At 39.9% G+C, this 21,818-nt stretch overlaps 2 protein-coding genes across 4 annotated transcripts in view; both read left to right on the top strand.

Moving 5' to 3' along the window:
• The window catches only part of gabrg2 (gamma-aminobutyric acid type A receptor subunit gamma2), a 220,071-nt gene that overhangs the window by 99,571 nt on the left and 98,682 nt on the right, over positions 1 to 21,818 (top strand). The gene's annotated exons all lie outside the window — the stretch shown is intronic.
• On the top strand, positions 4,723 to 16,186 carry LOC104965923 (transmembrane protease serine 13-like). Its single transcript, XM_010794980.1, has 13 exons — positions 4,723 to 4,898; positions 9,642 to 9,816; positions 9,930 to 10,040; positions 10,638 to 10,814; positions 11,054 to 11,180; positions 11,582 to 11,677; positions 11,907 to 11,950; positions 12,925 to 13,087; positions 13,432 to 13,604; positions 13,913 to 14,011; positions 14,885 to 15,027; positions 15,114 to 15,266; positions 15,391 to 16,186. The coding sequence occupies exons 1-13, from the start codon at positions 4,881 to 4,883 to the stop codon at positions 15,403 to 15,405; spliced, it is 1,494 nt and encodes a 497-aa protein (XP_010793282.1). The 5' UTR covers positions 4,723 to 4,880; the 3' UTR covers positions 15,406 to 16,186.

Here is a 21,818-nt window from a genome sequence, read left to right as displayed (position 1 = left end):
CTTCATCGACCCCTCCCGTAACCCCATGACCCTCTTCTCCACCGTCAACAAGCTCCTCAAACCCCGTGCTGACACCCTCTCTTCCTCCACTTCCACATGCAGTTCATTCCTCCAGTTTTTCTCTGACAAAATCACTGCCATTAATCACTCCCTATCTGCTGCATCTGACACACAAACATCTCCCCCAACATCCACCGCCACAATTCCTCCCTCCATCTCCCTTGACCTCCCGTGAGCCACACCATCTCCCGTGAGCCACATCATCCTGCTTACCCGACTCCGGGATATCGGTATCGAAGGTACTGCACTCAGGTGGCTCCAGTCCTACCTCTCCGACAGATCCCACTTCATCTCCCTCAACAATCACTCCTCTACCACAGCTTCAGTCACCCAAGGTGTTCCCCAAGGTTCAGTACTCGGCCCCCTCCTCTTCATCATCTACATCCTCCCCCTTGGTCAGATTCTCCGCCATCACAACCTGGACTTTCACTGCTATGCTGACGACACACAGATCTACCTCAGCAACAAATCCCCCCACAACCCCCCTCTCACACACATCGAATCCTGTCTGACTGCAATAAAATCCTGGATGCAACACAACTTCCTCAAACTCAACAGCAATAAAACTGAACTCCTCCTCATCGGCTCCAAATCCACCCTCAGCAAAACCCCCAACCTGACACTCNCCTGGCCCTCACAACCATCTCCTACTCCTCCAGTCACTTCCACCCCCCCGGTCTACACCTCCGAAATATCCACTCCTGTCCTCAAATTCACTTCGCCACACTCTGCCCCTTCCGTTTACCTCAAGAAACTCCTGGCCACTACAACTACGGTACTAAACCAACACCCAGTCCTCAGACCGCGGACGCCAAGACCTGTGCGACCTCAGACAACTCCCTACAACACGACACGCTTCCTCCTCCTCAACGTTATCAAGTTCCGCCCTCCCTCTACTTCCGTAACTTAACTCAAGCGAGTCGGACGCCCCGCCTCACTCTCTCCTGCCTCCAAACGCTTAACGCCTTCCACCTTTTTAAACTCCAGCCAAAAAATGTTGAACCGCCTACACCCAGCTCCTCTCCACACCAGCTTAAAGTGCCGGGTTCCACGCACGGACCACTCCCCCTTGTCCCCACGGTAGCTACCAACTCACAAGTCCACCCCCAAAACGACCTCCCACCTAAACCTCGGCTACTCCTCCTCAAGTCAAAAATACGACAACTCAAAACTCCTTCAACACAACGTAGGGTCCGAAAATAACGTCAGTCTGTCTAAGCTACCACACACTCTACCTCAGCCGGTTTGCTCTCAATCCCCAAGGCCAAACTCCGGAGCTTCGGGGACAGAGCCTTCTCTGTGGCAGCCCCGAAGCTCTGGAACTCCCTCCCCCAAGACCTCCGTGAGTCTGATTCCCTCACCCTGTTCCAGTCCCGTCTCAAAACCCACCTCTTCAACTCTGCTTATCCTTAAACCCGCCCCTCCCCCCTCTGAACCAACATCCTCCTGACTGCTTTTCTGTTTTTGTTTTTGTTTTTGTTTGTGTTTTTGTTCTTGTTTTGTTTGTCGACCTGACTCATAATGTAAAGCGTCTTTGGGTCTAGAAAAGCGCTATATAAATCCCATTTATTATTATTATTATTATTATATGCCTTAGAACAGGGGTCTCCAACACGTCGATCACGAGCTACCGGTAGCTCTCAAGCCCTCAATAAGTAGCTCGCCAAGCATTACATTACATTACATGTTACTTGTTAGACGCTTTTATCCAAAGCAACTTACATACTCAATACTGTGGGCAATCCCCACAGGAGCAATTTGGGGTGAAGTGTCTTGCCCAGGGACACAACGACATGCTGACTGCAGTGGGGTTTGAACCTGTGCTCCCCTGATCCGAACACCAACGCACTAGTCCACTGCGCCACACGCATCCCAAGCAAATCCAAAATGTAAAAAATACACACAAAAAAAGGGAAATGTAATTAAAATAATCTACCCTATGCATAAACGAAACCTTAATCTTAGCGAACTCTATCTACTTACTACAACTCTATGTCTATCCAACACCCCTCCTCCCCCCACCCCCACAATGAATATCGACCAATCACGTTCTTGCAACAGTTTAAAAGGGGAGTGATTAGTAAAATATGCATAAATAAAAAGAAAGAATGCTAACTAGGTAACATAAGATAAGAATAAACAAGTTTAAATTATTTGTTATTGGTTGTGAAAATTATTGATTATTATTGAAAAGTATACAGCTCCCTTTCATATGAGTGTTGAGAGCTGTATCCATAAATTCATTTTGTGCTCAAAGTGCCGCAGATTGATGAATTTCACTTCAACAAATATTAAAAATATTAAAAAAATATTAAAACAAATATTTCCCGGGGTGCAGGCCCCCGGACCCCCCTAGAGGATGTGAGGTCCACCCCAAAATAAAGCAGGTTAAAATAATTAAATTACATACATTTTCTTTTAGTAAACACTGAAAACAGGTCCCACAGACCCAAACAGCACACAAAGTATAATATTAAAATGTGCTAAATATCTACGCTGCAAAAAACAAAACAAAAAGAGAAGTAAAAGTAGCTCACTACTTGTTTTATTTTTTGAAAGTAGCTCTCGTCCTAAAAAAGGTTGGAGGGCCCTGCCTTTGAACCATTCTCTGAAAATGTTCCTTATTTTATTAATGGTCAGTACGTTCATTACATAGCATATTCATAAAGTGCAAAAATGTAAACGAGGCCTGGAGTTTTCACACACATCGGGAATTTCCACCTGCATACAACGGTTACATTTTTTTAAAATAACACAATGGATTTGTATTACAAAGCCAAAAAAGGGTTTATAGTTAAATCAAACAAACTATCAAATGTTCTGCTTACATTACCACAGTGCCAGCCTTCAGCCAGCTTTTTCTCATGACCTTGTTTGGTTACTTAACACAATGTACACAACCTCTTATCGGACATCTGTCTTGTCATTAAAAGACCAAACTCTTCAACTCAACGCTTTTTAAATGCTTTTAAAAGTCGCATGAATACCAGTATTGTTCCCCGAATAAGCGTGTAACAGCAGGTCAGGAGGAGGTGTCAGTCATTAGATGATGATTTGTTTTAGTTTGATTGAACTCTTATAGATGTTTCAGTACTTATTATTCAAAACTATACTTTCAATTCTGAGAAAGGACTTTTCTTTTTAGTAAATCTAAAGATATCACCACAGTTTCCCTCTCTGTTTCTCATCTGCTTTTCCCATGTGACTGATCGAGTTTTAGTTCCTGGTTTATGAAAACATGCCAAACCATGAACCTGTGGTGCTGACGCCTTTTGGTTTCTGTCTTGCAGAAAGACCGAGAACAGCTGAGTCAATTTGTGATGTGGGACGCCACTTAAATGTCACACATCATCTGCTGTTGTTCAGAAGGGGGACTTTCTCACAGGTCACTTTTGTTACATGAGAGTAGCCCAGTGGCTGCTCACACACACATAGGAAGATTGAATATATCACCCTCTAGTTGTGTTTCAAGGCAAACACACCCTCTCAGGGAATACACAGTAGGGCTTCTTTCAAACTGAGATACTGAATCATTTCTGTATATTATTAGGGATAAACTTATGACCCACACAAAGACTCAGAGTATGACTGATCATCAAAGGTCTTCGCAATTCAGATCTGTTCCAAAAGTGTCTTAAACCAGGTTCAGATCTAGGTCATTGTGGTCATGTGTTGTGTGGCTCAGACCACCAGGCCACCACAATGTCTTATATTTATAATGTTGTGTTTAGTATATGACAGTCAAGAAGAGCAAGCGAATAGAACCCATTCAATTGAGGGAAAGATCTCAATATCACATCGCAAACCACAAATTAGATTGGTCCAACGTATTATGTCAGAGTGAAGGATGCAGCAAAAGCATACACAAATATAACTATTAGATGAAGTTACCTTAGAAAGAGGAACTGTTGGTATTTTTGGATATTCAAACCTTGACAAGTACTTGTGAACCAGAACCATTATGCAAATAAGTAAGGAACATCGAAACTGGAGAGACCTTAGTGACCTAATGTGATCATTAGGAAGGTGAATGTAAGTGAACACAGATTTGGAAGACGACATCAGATGAAGGAAGCTGCAAACGTTTTCAGAAGCACCCACAAGATCTGTGTACAGAGAGGGATAGCTGTGGGAACATTTAAGACGTTGTATAGAAGCCTGACATTCACAAATAAAGGTTAATCAAAACACTCAAACTTTTCCGCCATTTGAGTGTCGCAATATTTACACTCTCTTTAATAATTACCTCTGTTTCTAGGATTTAGTAAAGGGCATTTCCTCATACTCCCTATGATTATAAGGTGTGACATTCACAGATAGGGCAGCCTGCATTAAACAGAAATAATTTTGAATGTATTGGATGTGAAAACAATTTAAGCTCCTGTCATTTTCTGTGCAGATGAAAACATTTGGGTTCAGGGCCCTGACAGCTCAGCTGGTGTCATTTGAGCCACAATGGAGCTTGATACTGCGAAACAAGCTCTGACATTCTCTAGCTGCCACGAAACTGGTCGGGCAGGTGGGAAACTGAAGCACTCGGCACGCCCGTCTCTGTTCGGAGAAGAATGGAGGACTAAGAGAAGGATGGACGCTGGAAGTGGGAGGTGTCAGGCTCTGAGAGGGGAGGCAGACCTACCTTTTGCCAGATGGAGGTCAGAGACAAACACAGTAAAGGAGAAGAAAAGAAGAAAGCTGTGGTGTTAATGTGGCACCAGCATGCACTAATCTCTGCTCTGTGACTGAGTAAACACCTGGATGAGAAAAAGCTCCACCCACCTGCGCTCACCTCCACTCTCCACTCTTTAATTTTTCTAAGACCAATGGCAAAGCATGACCCGGTAAGTTATTTTCTTGTCTTTTTTCTTATAATTGAAAATGTCTTCCTCTTGATAAACAGTGTCTTGGCTTTTCCTCAAGATGTTAACTGTCCTCCAGTCAATAGTCAAACTTCCTTCTTGATCAATACTCACCTATCACTCAGACTCTGAATGGCGGCTCTTGTTCTGTTTATCTGCTTCTCTGTCTGTCCTGTTTGAGTTTCAGAGTGTCTGTAAACATTTGCAGCCTTCATAACTTTAAGGGTGCTTTGCATTGAGTGATAGACTGACTGATTATAGGTTTTATTTGTTTCTGTGTGAATGGAGTTTGAATATTGCTTTAACTAAAATATTGGTTTTACCTAAACCAACCTAAACCAACAGTGAAAAATGGTTTCTATCAATAGTTTCCATTGTGCACGTTTATAGCAGCTTGAAGCTCTGAAGAATATAACACTTTTCATGAGCAAAGAAAAAAATATCATTATAGTTATTTTTACAATTTTTGAAAATTAATGTTTCCAAATCAGAAATTGGTTTTATCAATGTGTCTCTACATTTGGGGGTATGTGGTTCTCATCGGATATCTATCTTTACAATTGCGACATAATTTTAAAACTGTGTTTGTGGCACGTTTGCTTATGCAAATCATGAGTCTTAAGATAAAAGAGGAAGTATGTTGTTAAGTTGTCAGTCAAATGTAACCTTTTTTGTTATAAAACACTTTACTTATGATGAGGCCACAATGTATTGGATATGCCGTTAGTTTTGGGTTAGGTTTTGGTTGCAGTCAAGCTGAGTTTACTACCTGATGTTAAGAAATGCAGAGGCCAGACTTGTATCCGCCTTGACTCTTTTCAGACCCGATTATAGTACACATTAGTTTCCAGTGACATTTTGGGTGGTTTTGTAACTTTCTTTTGACACAGTTATTGGTCCGGGTACAGTTTTCACCTTTCAAATGTCATGTGAACTTCCTAATATTTTAATGTTTTTAGTACCCTTTGGATGATAATGGCCGACAGGCAAACTATGCAAGATGACCTGTGTGTACTCTGCTGGGAAATGTGAAAAACCTGCTCGTCTACTTTTTCAGATCTGCAATTTTCAGTTCAGGCATATTTTGACAATTGATCAGCATGCAATAGAAACATTCTTATGGAACACCTATTGCAGCGAGTCAGCCCATAGTTTGCGCCAACTGAATACCCTTTTATGCAAAGGACCACCCTGCACTCTGCCTTAAATTAGCTTTCTCTATTGGTGGATTTTGCAAGTCAAATCGAAACAAATTTTCCTATGATGAAATCGAGGTAATAGACACTGTTCATGTTAAACCTTTGCTATGCTGTGGACCCTCTGATTAACCCATACCCAAGAGTTGATAAAAAAATTGATTAAAAAAACTTAAATCAGACCTTTTGTACGTAACCTTTTTCTAGTTTTCTTTAGTCTTCTCAAACTCTGTTGTATGTCATCATAATCCGTAAATGCATGGGTGACACTGCAAACAGGTATTCAGGTCACATAGAGACAGAGTGCAACATATCATACTCTGAAAATGTCAGCATGACTAAGGATAATTTTTTCAACCTACTGTACCTCTACCACTGGTGCAGGTGATAACTTAAATAATGATGGCAACAGTAACCCTTTTTGATTCAACCACATTCCACTACTATTACAGAAAGAGTGAACAATGGCCTGAAACTGACATTTGGAAGAAAATCTTGCTGCACACATATGATAACTGAGTTTCAGGATCCAAGTTTTCTGTACGTCTCATTGCCTGAATACAATGTTGTCTTCTTTACCCTGTTAATAGTGAATCCCACCCAGAGAAACTATTTAGGCATTTTATTTTATTTGCAGCAACTATAAAGTTTTTAGCCATTGCTCTGGGACTTAAAGTGTTTCTTTGTTTTGCTCAAGCAGGTTTAGTCACATATTCTGCATCGGTAACTTTCCTTTCCCTGCTTTAGCCTCCCTAGCTGCATTCCACATACCACAAAACCGCATAGCAATATAAGCATGTTGTTGTATAAGCTCAATTGTATTGATAATAATAAGATAACTTTTTAGTAGTTAAAAGTTGTTGGGAAAGAAGCTTATTTTCTTTCTTGCAAAAGGTAGATGAAAAGAACAAAACCACTTAGAAGTCTATGAAGTAAATATGAAGCGAGTGCCAGCAGCAGGTTGTGTCAACTTATCACAAAGACTGGAAATAGGGGGACACAGCGAGCCTTGTTCTGTAAAAGGAAAACAAGTCCAACACCTCTAACACTCACTAATATCTTGTTTGTTATGTTGCATATATTCAGAAATGTACTGTGCTTAGCCAAGATATAGTAAACAGCTTAACCCCCCGTAATACCACAACATGCTGATTTTACTATCATATTTTTCCTCGGATAAAACAAATGAGATAAAGTGTGTAAATCAGTGAGCTTTAGAAGAAACTTTAAGGAAGTAATGTTTGCTGCTGACAGAGCTAAGCTTACTGGCAGCTCACTCTGGCTGTTAGGATAAAAACACAAAAGTGATATCAACCTTTCCATCTAACACTCAGCAAGACATTAATAACCGTGTATTTCCGGAAAAGTAGAATGTTTAGTCAACGTTATATATCCACATAAAGTAAAATGATTGGAAGCTCAATCATCATGGCATCAGGAAGAAAGAAGAGAAGAGAGTTTGAACCATGAAAGCAGAATAAAAAACAAAAAATTGCAAGTCATTGTGTGACAAAGACAAATATATAAGGTCTTTAAACGCATTGTCAAACAAAAGATAGAGTTTGACCAACCCATACATCTGTTTACCCTGACTCATTCATAGTGAGCTCAAGTGGAGCTGGGGGAAAACACTGTTGCCACAAAACCTCAGTTTTAGTCGTCCTCATTCTCCCCCTAAACCAGTGGTTCTCAAACTTTTTCTGTCAGGCGAAAAAAAAAAGTCAGGCCCCCCCAACACAAATAGTCACGTAATGGGCCAAGTTATCATTTATTAAAATCCATCAATATGAACGTGAACATTCCTTTCAAAAAAATAAAAAAATCACTTTGCTAGAACAGTGATAATAAAACAACGCTCCTTAAGTCTGTGTGCTCCAAAAATAAATACATAATACAATTTTGCAATCCCTTTGCTAGAACAATAAATGAGAATACTTTGCCACTTTGCAATCTGTGCAAAAAAATGTAAAGAAAGAAAATGCTGATATTTAGCTAAAAACTGTGTCTTATCACAGCATTATTGGCTGCAATGAGCCTGTTTGGCACAGCACATTTCTTCAAAACAGGGTTGCAGGCTCAGTGGCGGTGCCAGATATTTATTTTGGGGGTGCTGTGGGGTAGCTTGACGTTTCATAGAGGGTGCTCAAACATTTAGGGTTTCCCATGTAACGCTCGCTACAGTGGAATTTTCGACTGCAACAATCCCCACGCAAATACGCAGTGTACCCACGACTGTTATAATGAAGGCTCGATAATCAGCTCCCGGCATATGGGTGTAAGCAGGAGTAAAGTGCCATTTTTATAGATGGTGTGTGGACCTAACATCCTTTTTTTTTTTAAATATTGAAGTTAAAAGCATCAACCTGGTGCACTTTGAGAGCAAAATGAAGAGATCTATGGATACATTATGAAACAGAACTGTAAACAGATTTTCTTTTTCTTTATGGATATTTTATAAATCACTCTCCTTTTAAACTTTATTCTTGTTTTACTGTCATATAGTATTTCATACCTGTTTTTCATTTATTCTCTTGTTTTTTATAACTATAATGATCGTATAAACGTGTGCCTCGGAAATAATTGTTTACATTAATCGTGACCAAACCGTTTGAGACCCACTGAGATAACTTAGACTAAAGTTAACTATCTAAACACTCAGAGAGTCCTTTAGCTCACTGAGTCTCTCAGTCTGACAGGAGAGGACTCTCCTCCACCTTGTTGTGAAAAAAGCTCCTTATATCCGTTAGCGTAGCTCGCTAGCACCAGAAGCTAACAACAACGATCTCCGGTACCGGTGCGCTCTCTCTTTTGCGCACGCACACACATAGCCGAGCTTCAATTAAACACAGAGACCCAGACGTACTTGTACTGTACTGTAGCATATTATTGTTGAATCAATAATTTTTTTATTTCTTTTAAAAAAAAAATGTTGTCATAACTATTTTTCCTCCTGGTCTCTCGCGCCCCCCCTGGCATGCCTCTGCGCACCCCAGGGGGGCGCGCCCCCCACTTTGAGAAACATTGCCCTACACTCTAATTTGTGTTTGTTATCCAACCTGTCCCAAACACTCAATAGCTGATTAAATCCTTTGTCAGAAGTACTTCATATCGCTACTGGAAGAGTGAATCAAAAAGAGGCAGAGGAGATGATGATGCATGGCTAGATAAACAAGGAAATGAACTGTTAAAACCTGATCTTTCACAAACTGTTGCTAGGATACATCACCTTTTATCTCTACAGGAAAGCATGTTTCCCAGGCGAGGATTTACAGTAAACATAGGCTTGATAATCGCAAAGAGGACAATGGGTTACGTGCTTAATCTTGGCAACCATCCAAATCATTTCCTTTTCTAGCCTTTTTCTATTGTATGTCTCATTCCTTGTATAGTAAAACATATTAAACATAGCAAAGTGTCTTGTTTCCAACGGTGATAGATTTCACTTTGTATGTATAACAGCCTTTCCAACACTCATGATGCCTTGCTAGTGGATTTTTTACCTGTTTATTCTTTTCTATTTTTCTCCCAGAACGACCTCCCTCCTCCTTACTACTCTCTTGACTTGCACACCCAGCCCCCCCTCAAGCCCTATGAGGAGGTGGTTTATGGTGTGGGTCCAGGCCTGACACCCCCCAGCCATCCACGTTACATCCCCCAGTATCCACCGCCCGTGGTGGTTTCGCCAGTCACACAGTCTAGCATACGTGAGTGATATCCGCAGCTCACATATTTTCCTGAGAAAACAATGCATGCAGGTGTGGGAGCAACATAAATGGAGACAAGGAGTGTTAATGTGTGTTTGTGTCCCTGTGTCCAGCCCCCAGCAGTAAGAGGAGGAGATGCTGCCACAGTAATGCACAGTGCTGCGGAGGGTCGGGGGGAACCTTACTGCTGCTCGGCCTGCTTGCACTGGCCATCTGGCTTGGAGGTACACTGATTCATTTTAGACCATTAGATATTGTCATTAATATTCATCTGCTGTTCTAATTTGTTAAAGTATATGTTAGTCAATTGTTCTTGTGCCCCTGTGTTCCTGAAGAGAGTAGATGTGATTTAATTTTTTGTAAATAAGGCTTACTTTTAAAAAGACTATTGCAGGTCTAAATGCCACTAAAAAGAACAAGATTATGGTTGCTAGGTTCTGAAATAGATTGGTTACGGTTTCATTCTCTAGCATCACTTAACTTTTTAATCATACAGCCCTTTTAAAAAGTTAAACTTTATTGCCATTCACAAAACATTGGTTGTTAAAATCTAGTGTTTTTCTAGGGTTGGGGTTGTAGTATTTATGGGATTTGGATCACCATGTAGTGAATGCATGAGTTTAAAGCAGGTATATTATTTATATAGAAATACTTTTGAATAGTTGCTGATATTCTTTAGGCGAGGTACCCAAAGGTGTTGTACTCCTTTAAGTTGCATTTTACTGTTCTAATTTCATGTCAACGTGTAGTTTTAGTTGATTCTAGCAATAATGACACACTCTATCTCTACTGACCACAACTCCTTATTACCCAAACAACAGTTCGTTATGGCACCCGGTTGGCAACAACAGCAATCCTCCACGATGACTACAATGATCACGATGATCACGATGATTACGACGATACAATTCCGCAAAGATATGACACCTGCTCCAACAGTACTGTTAAATGTGATGGGATAATAGACTGCAAACTGGGATCTGACGAAACAAACTGTGGTGAGTAGGCACTATTCAAAGAAACTGCACACAACAGCATGCTTGCATTTGTCATTTCTTGCTGAATGAAGCTAATTTCTTTCCCATTAGATTACTGGTTTCACTGTACAGTAATTGTCTGTAGTTGCAACAGCAGCAGCACACGGGCGAAAGACTCCACATTATAGTCACATTGAGTTAAGTATAACCAAATGATGAGACCCCATCTAAGTTGTCCTATTGCTTTTTTTCTTCCCCAGTGAGATTTGACAAGAGCAACGGTCTGCAGGTCAAGACATCTCAGGATGGCCGCTTCCTTCCAGTGTGCCACAAAGACTGGAACAACAACTATGCTGACGAGACCTGTGCTCAGCTAGGACTCAGAAAGTAAATCATCATCCCCTGACTTCATTCATTATTTCGTGATTCCTGACCTAATGTGTGCTGAATAGGGTTGGAGCGGTAGCAACAGCACTCCAACGTGAAAGAAATGTGTTACCATTCCTCGTCATCATTCGAAGGGTTTCTGAAGAAGTCATTTAGCATCATTTTGCCAGACCCAATTTCAACAGCAGTGCGGGAACATGTGGGTTTTTATCTCACCTGTAATTGAGATCCATCTCATTTCTCCTCACATGCTGCTATACATTTAGGGTTGAATTGATTCTCCACAAGGTCTCCCCGGGGTATGAGTTTCCAGACTCAATCAGGCATTGCTTGGACAAAATGATCTCTGTATGTGCAAGTTTATCTCTACAGCTTTCTGAACTGCCTCTCTCTATCTTTAGGTCATATGTTACCGGAAAAATAAAATCCCAGGGTGCCAACGTTTTATCATTGACAAGCAGAAAATCTCCGCTTCTCCAGAGTCGGGTTAAAGTCAGGTAAACAATCTAGTCCTTATCCCACCTGTTTCATACACAGCTCAGTTCTAACCTGTAATCTTTTTATTATAAAATATATTTAATCATTTCACATTTTAGAATCATTTGTGAAAGTAGTTATCCCACAGACTTATTTTCTGCTTTTATTTGATTATAATACTACAATAGAAAGCTGTGTTTGTGCATGCATTTATACCTGACATGTTTTTCTCACTGTGGCATTACGCAGTTCATTGTGTCCAAACCAGGAAGCCGTCTCCCTGCAGTGTGTGGGTAAGGAGCCTCCATCTGTTCCTAAAGCCATGTGTCACGCACAGCCCTTGTCTTTTTCTGTCTCTTTCTTACACATACACTCATAAACACACACGCAATGTACGACTGCACATTAAGCCATTTGAGTATTTGATCAATATCTCTTGACATTCTGACAATACCTTCTTTTTTTTCAAGTTCTTGCCCTCTTTCAATCTATAACCTTAATTAAACTCGAGCCTTCAGAGTTGGGATGACATGGCTGAATTTAAACAACTAGGGTACCAACCATGATATGCAAAACACAATGTTTAACATGCAGGGTAGTTGGGACATTCAACCACAGTCCTGGAGTCTGCTTCTACACGTACACAGCCTTTTCCTGGCACTGCAACACATATCCACCACACCCTTTCAATCCTGTTTACTTAGGCCATCTGGTTCTTTGCTAGTTCATTTGCTGGCCTACTGCTAACCTTAAACTATGCTTACACTTTATACAACTGCTGCTGCTGTTCAAGCACTGTTGCATTTCATAATCCCCAGCGTCCACCTGTAGTCCCTGAGTCTACCTTTCCTATCAGCACTCCCCACTTCCTACTGTGTTATGCAAATATCATCACAGAAAAAATTCTATATTTGCATCATATTCCATATTTATCTAAGTTGGCACACTGAAATAGGCAAGATCACAAAAATAATAAACGTATTAGTTTTGGGTGCAATGGATTGAATTTCACTGTATGATCAAAAAATTAGTAACCCATTTTGTTTTGAGAAGCAGTAGCAAAAAGCAACACAGTCCCTCTGTGAGGGCAAACAAAACAAAAAAGCAATAAAAAAAAGGAAGCAGTAACACAATATGATCATTATTTTTGCCACCTGATACCCGTGAATCTATCATATTGAATTATCTTTCAACACCTACTATAAAGGATCTGTTTAGCTGTTTCTTTGGACATGTGCAGTATTTTACATTTTTCTTTTATTCTCAGACTGCGGACGCCAGAAGACCACGTCCCGGATCATTGGGGGTAGCGCGGCTAAGGAGGGCCAGTGGCCCTGGCAGGTGTCCCTGCACTTCAGAGGATCCCACGTCTGCGGGGCCGTCCTGATCTCTCGTGATTTTGTTCTGACTGCTGCCCACTGCTTCCCAAGGTGACTGACTGACAGAGTAAACCCATCTGAGAATTTGTATACAAACTTATGGATTTGTTTTTGTCTCAGTTCATAGCACATTGTAATTATAGAAATGCATATTGTGTTTATATCAAGATTATAATATTCAAAACTGATATAGGTTCTGAAAGAGATTGGTAACAGTCTCCTTCTCTAGCAGCCTAGCATCACTTAACATTTTAATCCTACAGCCCTTTTAAAAAGTTTTTATTTTCGCTGAAACTTAATTGCCATTCACAAAACATTGGTATTTAAGTAGCTGTTTTGTTTATTTATGAGAAACCCATTGCTTTCTACTGAATTTTTTTTTTTTTGATTTGCAGCAGCAACTCTTTATCTCTTCAGAACTGGAAAGTGTATGTTGGATTGATGTCTCTGACTAGACCTACTCAGCCCTACATGGTTAAGAGGATTATACTCAACAAAAACTACAACAGCAATACTAATGACCAGGATGTCGCTCTGCTAAAACTTGAAACACAAGTTACTTTCAATGGTCAGTAAATTATTTATTTAAAATCCTTATCATTTTCACCCTACTTTCATACCTGTTTGAAGGGAGTATGCATATGTAGGAAGTTTGTTTTGCAGTGTGACCTGGTGGGTGACTGACTCTCGTGAAACACTGACAGTTTGCGTTCAAGAGCCTGTGTCAATAAACATTCACTCAGCAGCTGACAAACAGATCACTCAATACCTACAACCTACTGTACAGAGATGTATGTGCTCTGCAGCTGATGAAAAATAACAGCCCTGTGTAGATCTAAAATGTAAAACAAATATATGTATTTTTGTGTTATCCAGATAATATCCATCCAGCTTGCCTGCCAGCTTTTGACCAAGAATTCAAACCTGGAACCACATGTTGGACCTCAGGATTTGGCACCACTGAGTCAGGATCAGGTAAGAATATGATTTTTTTTTTTTAGCGCTCACTGTGTTAAAAGACGCGTTTACATATTCTGCTTAAGGTACACCTGCATATAAGCAATTTTAATCTTTAATCTTTTGATCTTGTTCAATTTTACAGAAACCTTGTAAATAAATGTATGTTTTAAGAGGTTGTTCTTGGGTTCATGGATAACGTATTGTTATAAAGAAGTTTCAGGTAACCCTCAAAATGCAGCTTTCCTTGAAAACAAGCACCGTAACAGTATAAACCTCATGTTAACGTGCAAAATGTTAAGTTGCAAAGGGGCCATTTAAGTTATACCAGATCAGAATTTATTTATCTGTTTATTTAAAAAAATTGTCTTTCCGTGTTTTGAACTATGTTTAATGCATTCTCGAGGAAATACAATACAATATTTCCATGAAACTAAATAATACAATAATGTATAAATGAAGGCATGTAACGCATGATATAGAACCCAAAGGATTACAATTGGCAATAAGAATGCAATCAAACCAGATAAACAACTCCAAAAAGGTTGGGGCGCGTATTCCTCAGAAGAAGTAGGTAGAATAAAGTCTCGATCCCTTAGGGAAACATGAATGATTTGCCTGAGAGTAAGTAAATGCATGTCCTGTATATACTGAGAATGATAGCAAATGAGAAAGATGGACATGAACTAAGAATGCATAACAACATGATTAATACTCGTATTGGAAAGAAAAGATAGAAAGAAATACCTGGTGTGGATTGTTTATCAATCAATTAATCCTTTTCTTAAACACAATATAAAGCATCGCATTTATTACGACAATATTATTAGACATACTTATAAAAGGAGTCTTGTTGGAAATACAAATCAGCATATGTTCCCTGCAACACAGGCGTTGTCTCCAAGGAACTGATGGAAGTGACTGTGGACCTCATAGACACAGGTGTGTGTAACGGTCCCGTAGTGTATCAAGGCGCCGTGACCAAGCACATGCTCTGTGCTGGGGATTTGGATGGAGGCAAAGACTCCTGTCAGGTGAGCAGTCAACGTCAACGGACATGTTAACATCCGCTGTGACTTAAACATAAACCAGTGTTAACTATCACAAACGGTATATCCAGGGGGACAGTGGTGGACCTCTGGTGTGTAAGGGAGACAGCCGTTGGTACCTGGCCGGGATTACAAGCTGGGGAGTTGGCTGTGGTGAAAAAAACAGACCGGGTGTTTACACCAAAGTCAAAAGTGTTCTGCCCTGGATCTACAGCAAAATGCAGGTAAGAATAGATATGACATTTTTTTTATAAGAGGGTGAGTTTGACATCCAAATGATTAAGATGCCTTACATTTATGCCACAGGTTTTCTCTTTTTAATCTTAACTCTGTCTGTGCCTCCTACAGCAAGAGAAGCCATGATGTCCCTTTGTCCCTGCTGGGGTCTAATCCCCCCACAACAATAAACCCTGCACTATGAAGTAGAGAGGTGAAGGAATTTACACATAGAAGAATGAAAAGATGAAAGAGATACTTTAGGCAGAAGGTGAAAAGTTGAATGCACGATAAACCTCACAACTTGGACAAAGGACTCTTGTCTTCTATCTTCCATATTTATACTCTGTCAAACAGGTTTTGTGAATGACCTAAACCTGATTATTGATACACAACAATTGATGCACTGACTTTAGTGTAGGCTTCTTGATTCTTCTGTCTCTTGTTATGAAGTATACTTGTGTTGACATACATGTTAAACAAGCTTTAAAGATGGCTGGCCCTTCTCTTATGTGTTCTGTGCCAATGAAACTCAGTCCACTCTACTGTGATCTACTTAATTAGTTTAACCATGAGAAAAACGATTTATGATTGATAGATGTGTTTTATACTCAGGGACACATCTGGGATGTTTCAATAGAGAAAAAAGAAGAAAGGACACTTTGTTTTGTATTTACTTTTAAAAAAGAAAGCAAGTGTGACCCTTGACTCTCTAAATGAGCTGGGACTCTAGCTGTGAAACTCTGTGTAACTTTATACCCAAAATGTGACCTTTTTAACCTGTTCTCCTGAAATTGTATGTCAAAGTGTGGGTTCTCTGTGTCGTATTAGTGTGCATTGGCCATCTTGTGTAACATAATTGTGTGTCTAATGTGTGGGATCAACGGGCAATATACTGAGCACACATACAATAAACATTAAGTAAGCATAAGCTTTCAATCACACATGAGTCTGGCATGATGCTGGGGGTCTATGACGTGGGAGAGAGAGAGAGAGAGAGGAGAGAAAGCAAGAGAAAGCAAGAGACAGGGTTCAATGCACTGAAAAAGCAGTCACTCCAGGAATCACATTGTTATCCATCACACCAATTTTTTGCCAGGACAAGTAGATGTGAGCAGTGTGCATATTGACAGATGATAGTAGCCTAAAAAGCCTCGTGAGACAAGCTGCTTGATTTTTTTAGGGTGGATATCAGTTTGTTGGCCAACAGTCGGCTGGAGAAACAGGTGGTAAGTTGATAAGCGCACATATTTGATGTCTTATATATTTTTGATGTTTTCAGAAAATGTTTAGTAAGAAGGGGATGCAAAGATGGGTTGGAAGAAAACGCAATTTGTTTTTAGGATTTTAGTGAATACAAGCGCATTTATAGTAAAATTATTTTATGCCAACGTGCAGTCTTTGTAATATTTTGGATACACGATGCTGCTCTCATTGACTTGTAGAGATGCCATTTACAACGCTGTTCGTGGTTTATCAATGATACAGAACGAGGGTGTGTCTGCTGGCAATGATCACTAGACTTCAGTGGTTGCGCGTTATTTAAACAAATTACAATTACAGAGACATTTTAAATTCTTAAAAAGAGCGTGGCCAATTCATTTTCTCTCACCGATGTCGTTGATAACCAAATTTCGGTTGTCGTGCGTGATGTCACTGCTGTTATTAAAGACGGCTACACTGAAAGGGGATATCACATTGCGCATGATGGCTTGTTTTTCTGCTTCATCAAATGATCCACAGGTTGACGGACGCACAAGTGGATGGATGCCCAGACGTCACGCATCGGGTCTTGAAATATATTGTGCCAATTGTGTATAAGGCTTCGAATTAAACCTGTCTGTGTGTTTTACCATGGCATTAACATATAGGTGCGTTCAGCCTTCATTATAATGGTGAGGTTATCAGTGCGTAATTGGGGGCGATCTTTGATGTAAGAGCGCGATTTACACAAACGAAAGCCGAATTTACCATTACTATGTAGCCGATGCATCCATTGTAAACAGATGTGGGGATATTAATCAGATAAATAGGAGGTTTTAAAGCTGCCTGCCACACCCCTTGCTCCTGTTTATGTGGGAACTCCGGTTATCTGTGTGTTTCCATTCGAGCTCGTCACCTGAACCCATATTTCTCGTTCAGCACCAGAATATGTTTAGATCGAGACAGTTACCATGGAGATAACTCGACACTAACGACGCACAATGTTGTCATGGTGATGTAACATCATTATGATGGCAGATATCGAGTATTTTTTTCACAAAGGTTAAGGAGATCTGATGTGATGTGTGCCCTCCAGTAAGGTTGAACTATAGTCAATGTATATAAATCGACACTGGGACTTTGTATTTAATTTGTTTGAACACTTTGAAGCCTCAGGGTCTTTAGTAACCAAATTGATGTCCTTTGCCCAAGCATTGAGTGAAAGGCATTTGGCACAATGACCTTACTTTTAAAACCTTGCATTTAAAAAAAAAGCCATACACACAAATATCGAATTCCACAAGTAGCCTACTTGTTCTCTCAGAGACACAGAGATTTAGAAAAGACAGCCTTTCATGTGAAGTTGTATCTCCCACGTTAATGGAAATCAGAATATAAATTTCAGCAGACCAGAAGGACCTCTGATAGGATACCATCTACTCTGTGTCATTGTGTTTTTGGTCAGGTGTGGTCTCATGAAAAACCCCACATACAATAAACCATCGGTTTAAATGTAATTTTAGACGTTGGTGTTAAAAAAGGATGTTTTACACTGAACTAAATCTTGTCTGAGATTCACACTTCTGCAAAAAAGTATGGTGTAGAATGGATAAATATGTTTTCTTTTTTATCGCCCTCTTGTATTTCCTTCCCTGTAGTCACATTTGCCTAACCACATTTCCCCCCCCGACAGTGTGTCCTCTGCAGGCCCTTCACCTGCACTCTGCTGCTTCACAATGTTGGCTTGTCTCCTTTTCTGGCTGTCGTTAAGCCTGCCCTTCCCTTGTTCCCACATTACAGAAAACAGCTCCCTGCCTGCTCTTTCCTTGTCTTTCCCAAACAGATACAGTCATTCACGCCCGCCCCTTTCTTGTACTCTCCTCCCCAGACAATGGGGAGCCTGGTTCTGCAACATGATTCTTCTAGTGCAGTCAGTCCAGGTATAGAGAGGCAACTGACAGGGTGCCATGTGTGATATGATGTTAAGAGAAAGGCTGGCATTAACTGTCTGCATGCTCAACACCTCAAAGGATTCTCACAGAAACCAACTGATACTTCTAAAAATGATTAGTTACCATTAGATAGTTTGTTAACCAGAGAACACTAACTACTTTATTTTTTGTCCATAAAATACCCCTCTTTGTGTACAATTGTCCAGTGGATACAAATAAAATGTAGAACATTTGGAAATAAGGTATCGGATTAGAACTAGAAAACATTATTATTTTCTATAACACTGGCAGCAATATGCTGCTGTATAAAGAGCAAACCTACCTTAGCTGAAATAATTTCCCACCTGCTGTTATAAGCTTAATCAGTGTTGTTGTAGTTGTGTGAGTGCAGAGATGTACTGTTTAGGATATTCCATCAGTCATCACCTCTCATGTAAAAAAATATTTCCAGGTGTGAAAGACAGCCCTGTATGAGTCAAAGAAAAACATTTAAAGACTTCAGTTTTGACTGTATAGTGACAACCGAATTGAATTCCTAACTGCAGACATTCTCTTTTTTGAATAGTTCAGTGTACACTGTACATTTTAAATGACATAGTATTTAAGTATACTGTAAATACATATAAGGAGAATAGTACTGCAAACTTAGAAACAAGAGAGCCTCTTATCAGAATGTCTGTGCAAAGGAAATAAATTAATGCACATTGACAATCATTCAAAAATATCAAAACAAGTTCCTAGTATGTTCGAGGTCAGCTACAGTATGGTTGATTTTCATCTTTAGGGTAGACAGTATCAGTCTTATTGATTCAATGGAGGCCTTTAATTCCTGTGCTGTCATCTTCTGTCACATCATTTTGATAAAGGTCCTTGGATCTGTATGAGTTCTCACAAATCAAATATACAAAGCCCAGACATACTGTACAAACAGCCACTGAGCAGGAAGGCTGCAGTCGGTATCTCTCTCCGAATGACTATAATTGAATCTGTTCATTTAAAATGTTCTACATGGCTGGATAGACATAAATTGACCCACTCAAACAAAGGGACAGTAAGTCAGGTGGAATGAACTAAATGAAACCATGTACGGCGGTGCAGAGAGCAAGTTGGTACTGTCAAAGTCATTTTTGGTATTCATCTAAGAACTATGAATATATGGAATGAATTAAGTTAGTTGTTAAGATATGTCAAGATATATCACGAAAAAATATATATATATCAGGATAACCAAAGTCTAAATGATTCAGCCTCTGGGGACCATGTATGTCTCTATAAAGTTTCATGGTAAACCATTGAAAAATGTTCCCTTGCAGTCAGCATGGTTAAACAGTCGCTGGGCGACTTTACAGTTCCTCCAAATGCACACATTCTGTTACAGAAACCGTTGGCATGTGTGAATTGGTTAACCTACATGAAAATAGGCCAAGGTTGTTTGATATCCACAGGGAGGAAAGAGTACTCTTTGCCAGGAAAAGAGAACATTTTTGCAGACTCTGAACATGGATCGTTATGCAAGATATCTCTTTACATCAGTTAAACTCCAGGGTTTGGTATAAAGCCGTGTTGTGTGATGTGATTCTTTTTTCTTCACAACATTTACTTAATTGTATGAGTGCTTGTATTGTTGTGTATATAAACTGTACTTTCATTGTTGCAGGAGGAATATACTGTGTTTTCTGGAGTAGTGTAGCTCGCCAAAACAGACCTCTCTAAACCAAATTTGTATTTGTCTTTCTTTCTTTCTTACTCACCCTCCCTCTTTATTACTATATGTCTACAGTTGCCATGGAAACTATTCTGCTCTTCCTCTCTTCACTCCTGGTGTGTGTGGCTGGTAAGTTGCACTGTACACACATGCATACAAACAACACCAATAGTCCATAGGGAGGCAGTGTTAGAGCAGGAAGTTGTGTTACACCAAAAGGCACACACTGGGTGTGGACTTATAGTAAAACATCAATTACTGCCTCTGTGTGTGTGTGAGGTCTGTTTAATAGTGTATGATTAAAAGTAAGACATATTAACACATTGTGCACAGTCACTACAGTACAAATAGATTGAATCGTGCTTTGAACTGTCTTTTGTTTCACCTAGAGCTTGTGTAAGATAAAATATATATAGAATAATAGACAGAGAGATGGATAGCGATGAAGTATTTGTTGTCTCCTTTCTAATATCCTGTGCTTGAACTCTCACCTTTTTCCTCTTATCCTCTGACTCACACCACTTCTCTTTGGCTGGCTCTCAGCTGTGGCAGACCCCAGTGCACAGGGTGAGTACTCTTCATGTAATCTCTAATAGGGTCACACTCGGTCCTGACAGCCATATAGCTGGGTCTATTGGTTGCCAGATCAAATCAGATCCTTATGGATTGCTCCACTACAGCATTGCAGTGGCAGAAGTATGGATTAAGCATGAAAACGACGAAGAAAAGTGTGGGTTTTTTTATGCAAGGGAGTTAAATCAATGCAGTAGAGATGAGAGTGGTTGTTTGAGAGACAGGTGATAATGACAAAATATATAAAATGTTAATGCAAGGTGTTTATATTACAAGTACTTTTATAAACCATGTAGGCAAACTACAATGTTAATTTTTGACGCAAATATGGAATGTTTAAAAATAGGTAAATATTACATAAAAAACTGTGGTAATAGTATGGTTAAAATCAGTCAACAAAACCCCCTAGTTTTGGAGATAATGTTGATCGACTCAAATTAAGGTCGGTGACTGGCGATGCTGCTCCAAGGATGCAATTCATTAGATGAAGAAGTGTCAAATAGGCTGTATATCTTTTTTAAGGTTTGGTTATAATCTTGAAAACAATTTTTGAAGAAATTGACATGTTTTAGAAGCTGCCACCCCCGATGTATAAAAAACACAGACATGCATGCCCACACCATACAGTGGACATTTTTTACAGTGCCTTGGGCTTCTGTTTTCGGTGTCTTTTATTCTCTTTTGAAACACCTTGGTTCTAAATGTGTGGTTTCTTATATACATTTTTTACAGATGGCAAGGAGACAGTTGAAAACCCTTTTATTTATGGTAAGTTTAGACAAATCTGTGCTTTCTGCAATTATTAATAAATTACATATTGATCAATGTTCTTCCTCATCCTCTTCTTCTGTAGACTATGAGACCCTGAGGATCGGGGGATTGGCATTGGCCGTGGTGCTGTTCACACTGGGCATTCTTCTCATTCTTAGTATGTTAACCCTGTGTGTGTGTGTGTGTGTGTGTGTGTGTGTGTGTGTGTGTGTGTGTGTGTGTGTGTGTGTGTGTGTGTGTGTGTGTGTGTGTGAGAGAGAGGTGTTTGAGAGAGAGAGAGTGTGTGTGTGTGTGTGTGTGTGTGTGTGTGTGTGTGTGTGTGTGTTTGTGTGTGTGTGTGTGTGTGTGTGTGTGTG

This window comes from Notothenia coriiceps, unplaced genomic scaffold, assembly GCF_000735185.1.
Source record: "Notothenia coriiceps isolate Sejong01 unplaced genomic scaffold, NC01 NC01_scaffold00037246, whole genome shotgun sequence".
Taxonomy (NCBI): Eukaryota; Metazoa; Chordata; class Actinopteri; order Perciformes; family Nototheniidae; genus Notothenia; species Notothenia coriiceps.
Note: the sequence above shows the minus strand (reverse complement) of the source record. Positions and strands in the feature narration are given on the sequence as shown.

Coding starts and splice junctions, on each gene's coding strand:
- LOC104965923 (XM_010794980.1), top strand. Junction 10,815..11,053: donor ATCTGACGAAACAAACTGTG/GTGAGTAGGCAC, acceptor TTTCTTCCCCAG/TGAGATTTGACAAGAGCAAC. Junction 11,181..11,581: donor GCTCAGCTAGGACTCAGAAA/GTAAATCATCAT, acceptor CTCTATCTTTAG/GTCATATGTTACCGGAAAAA.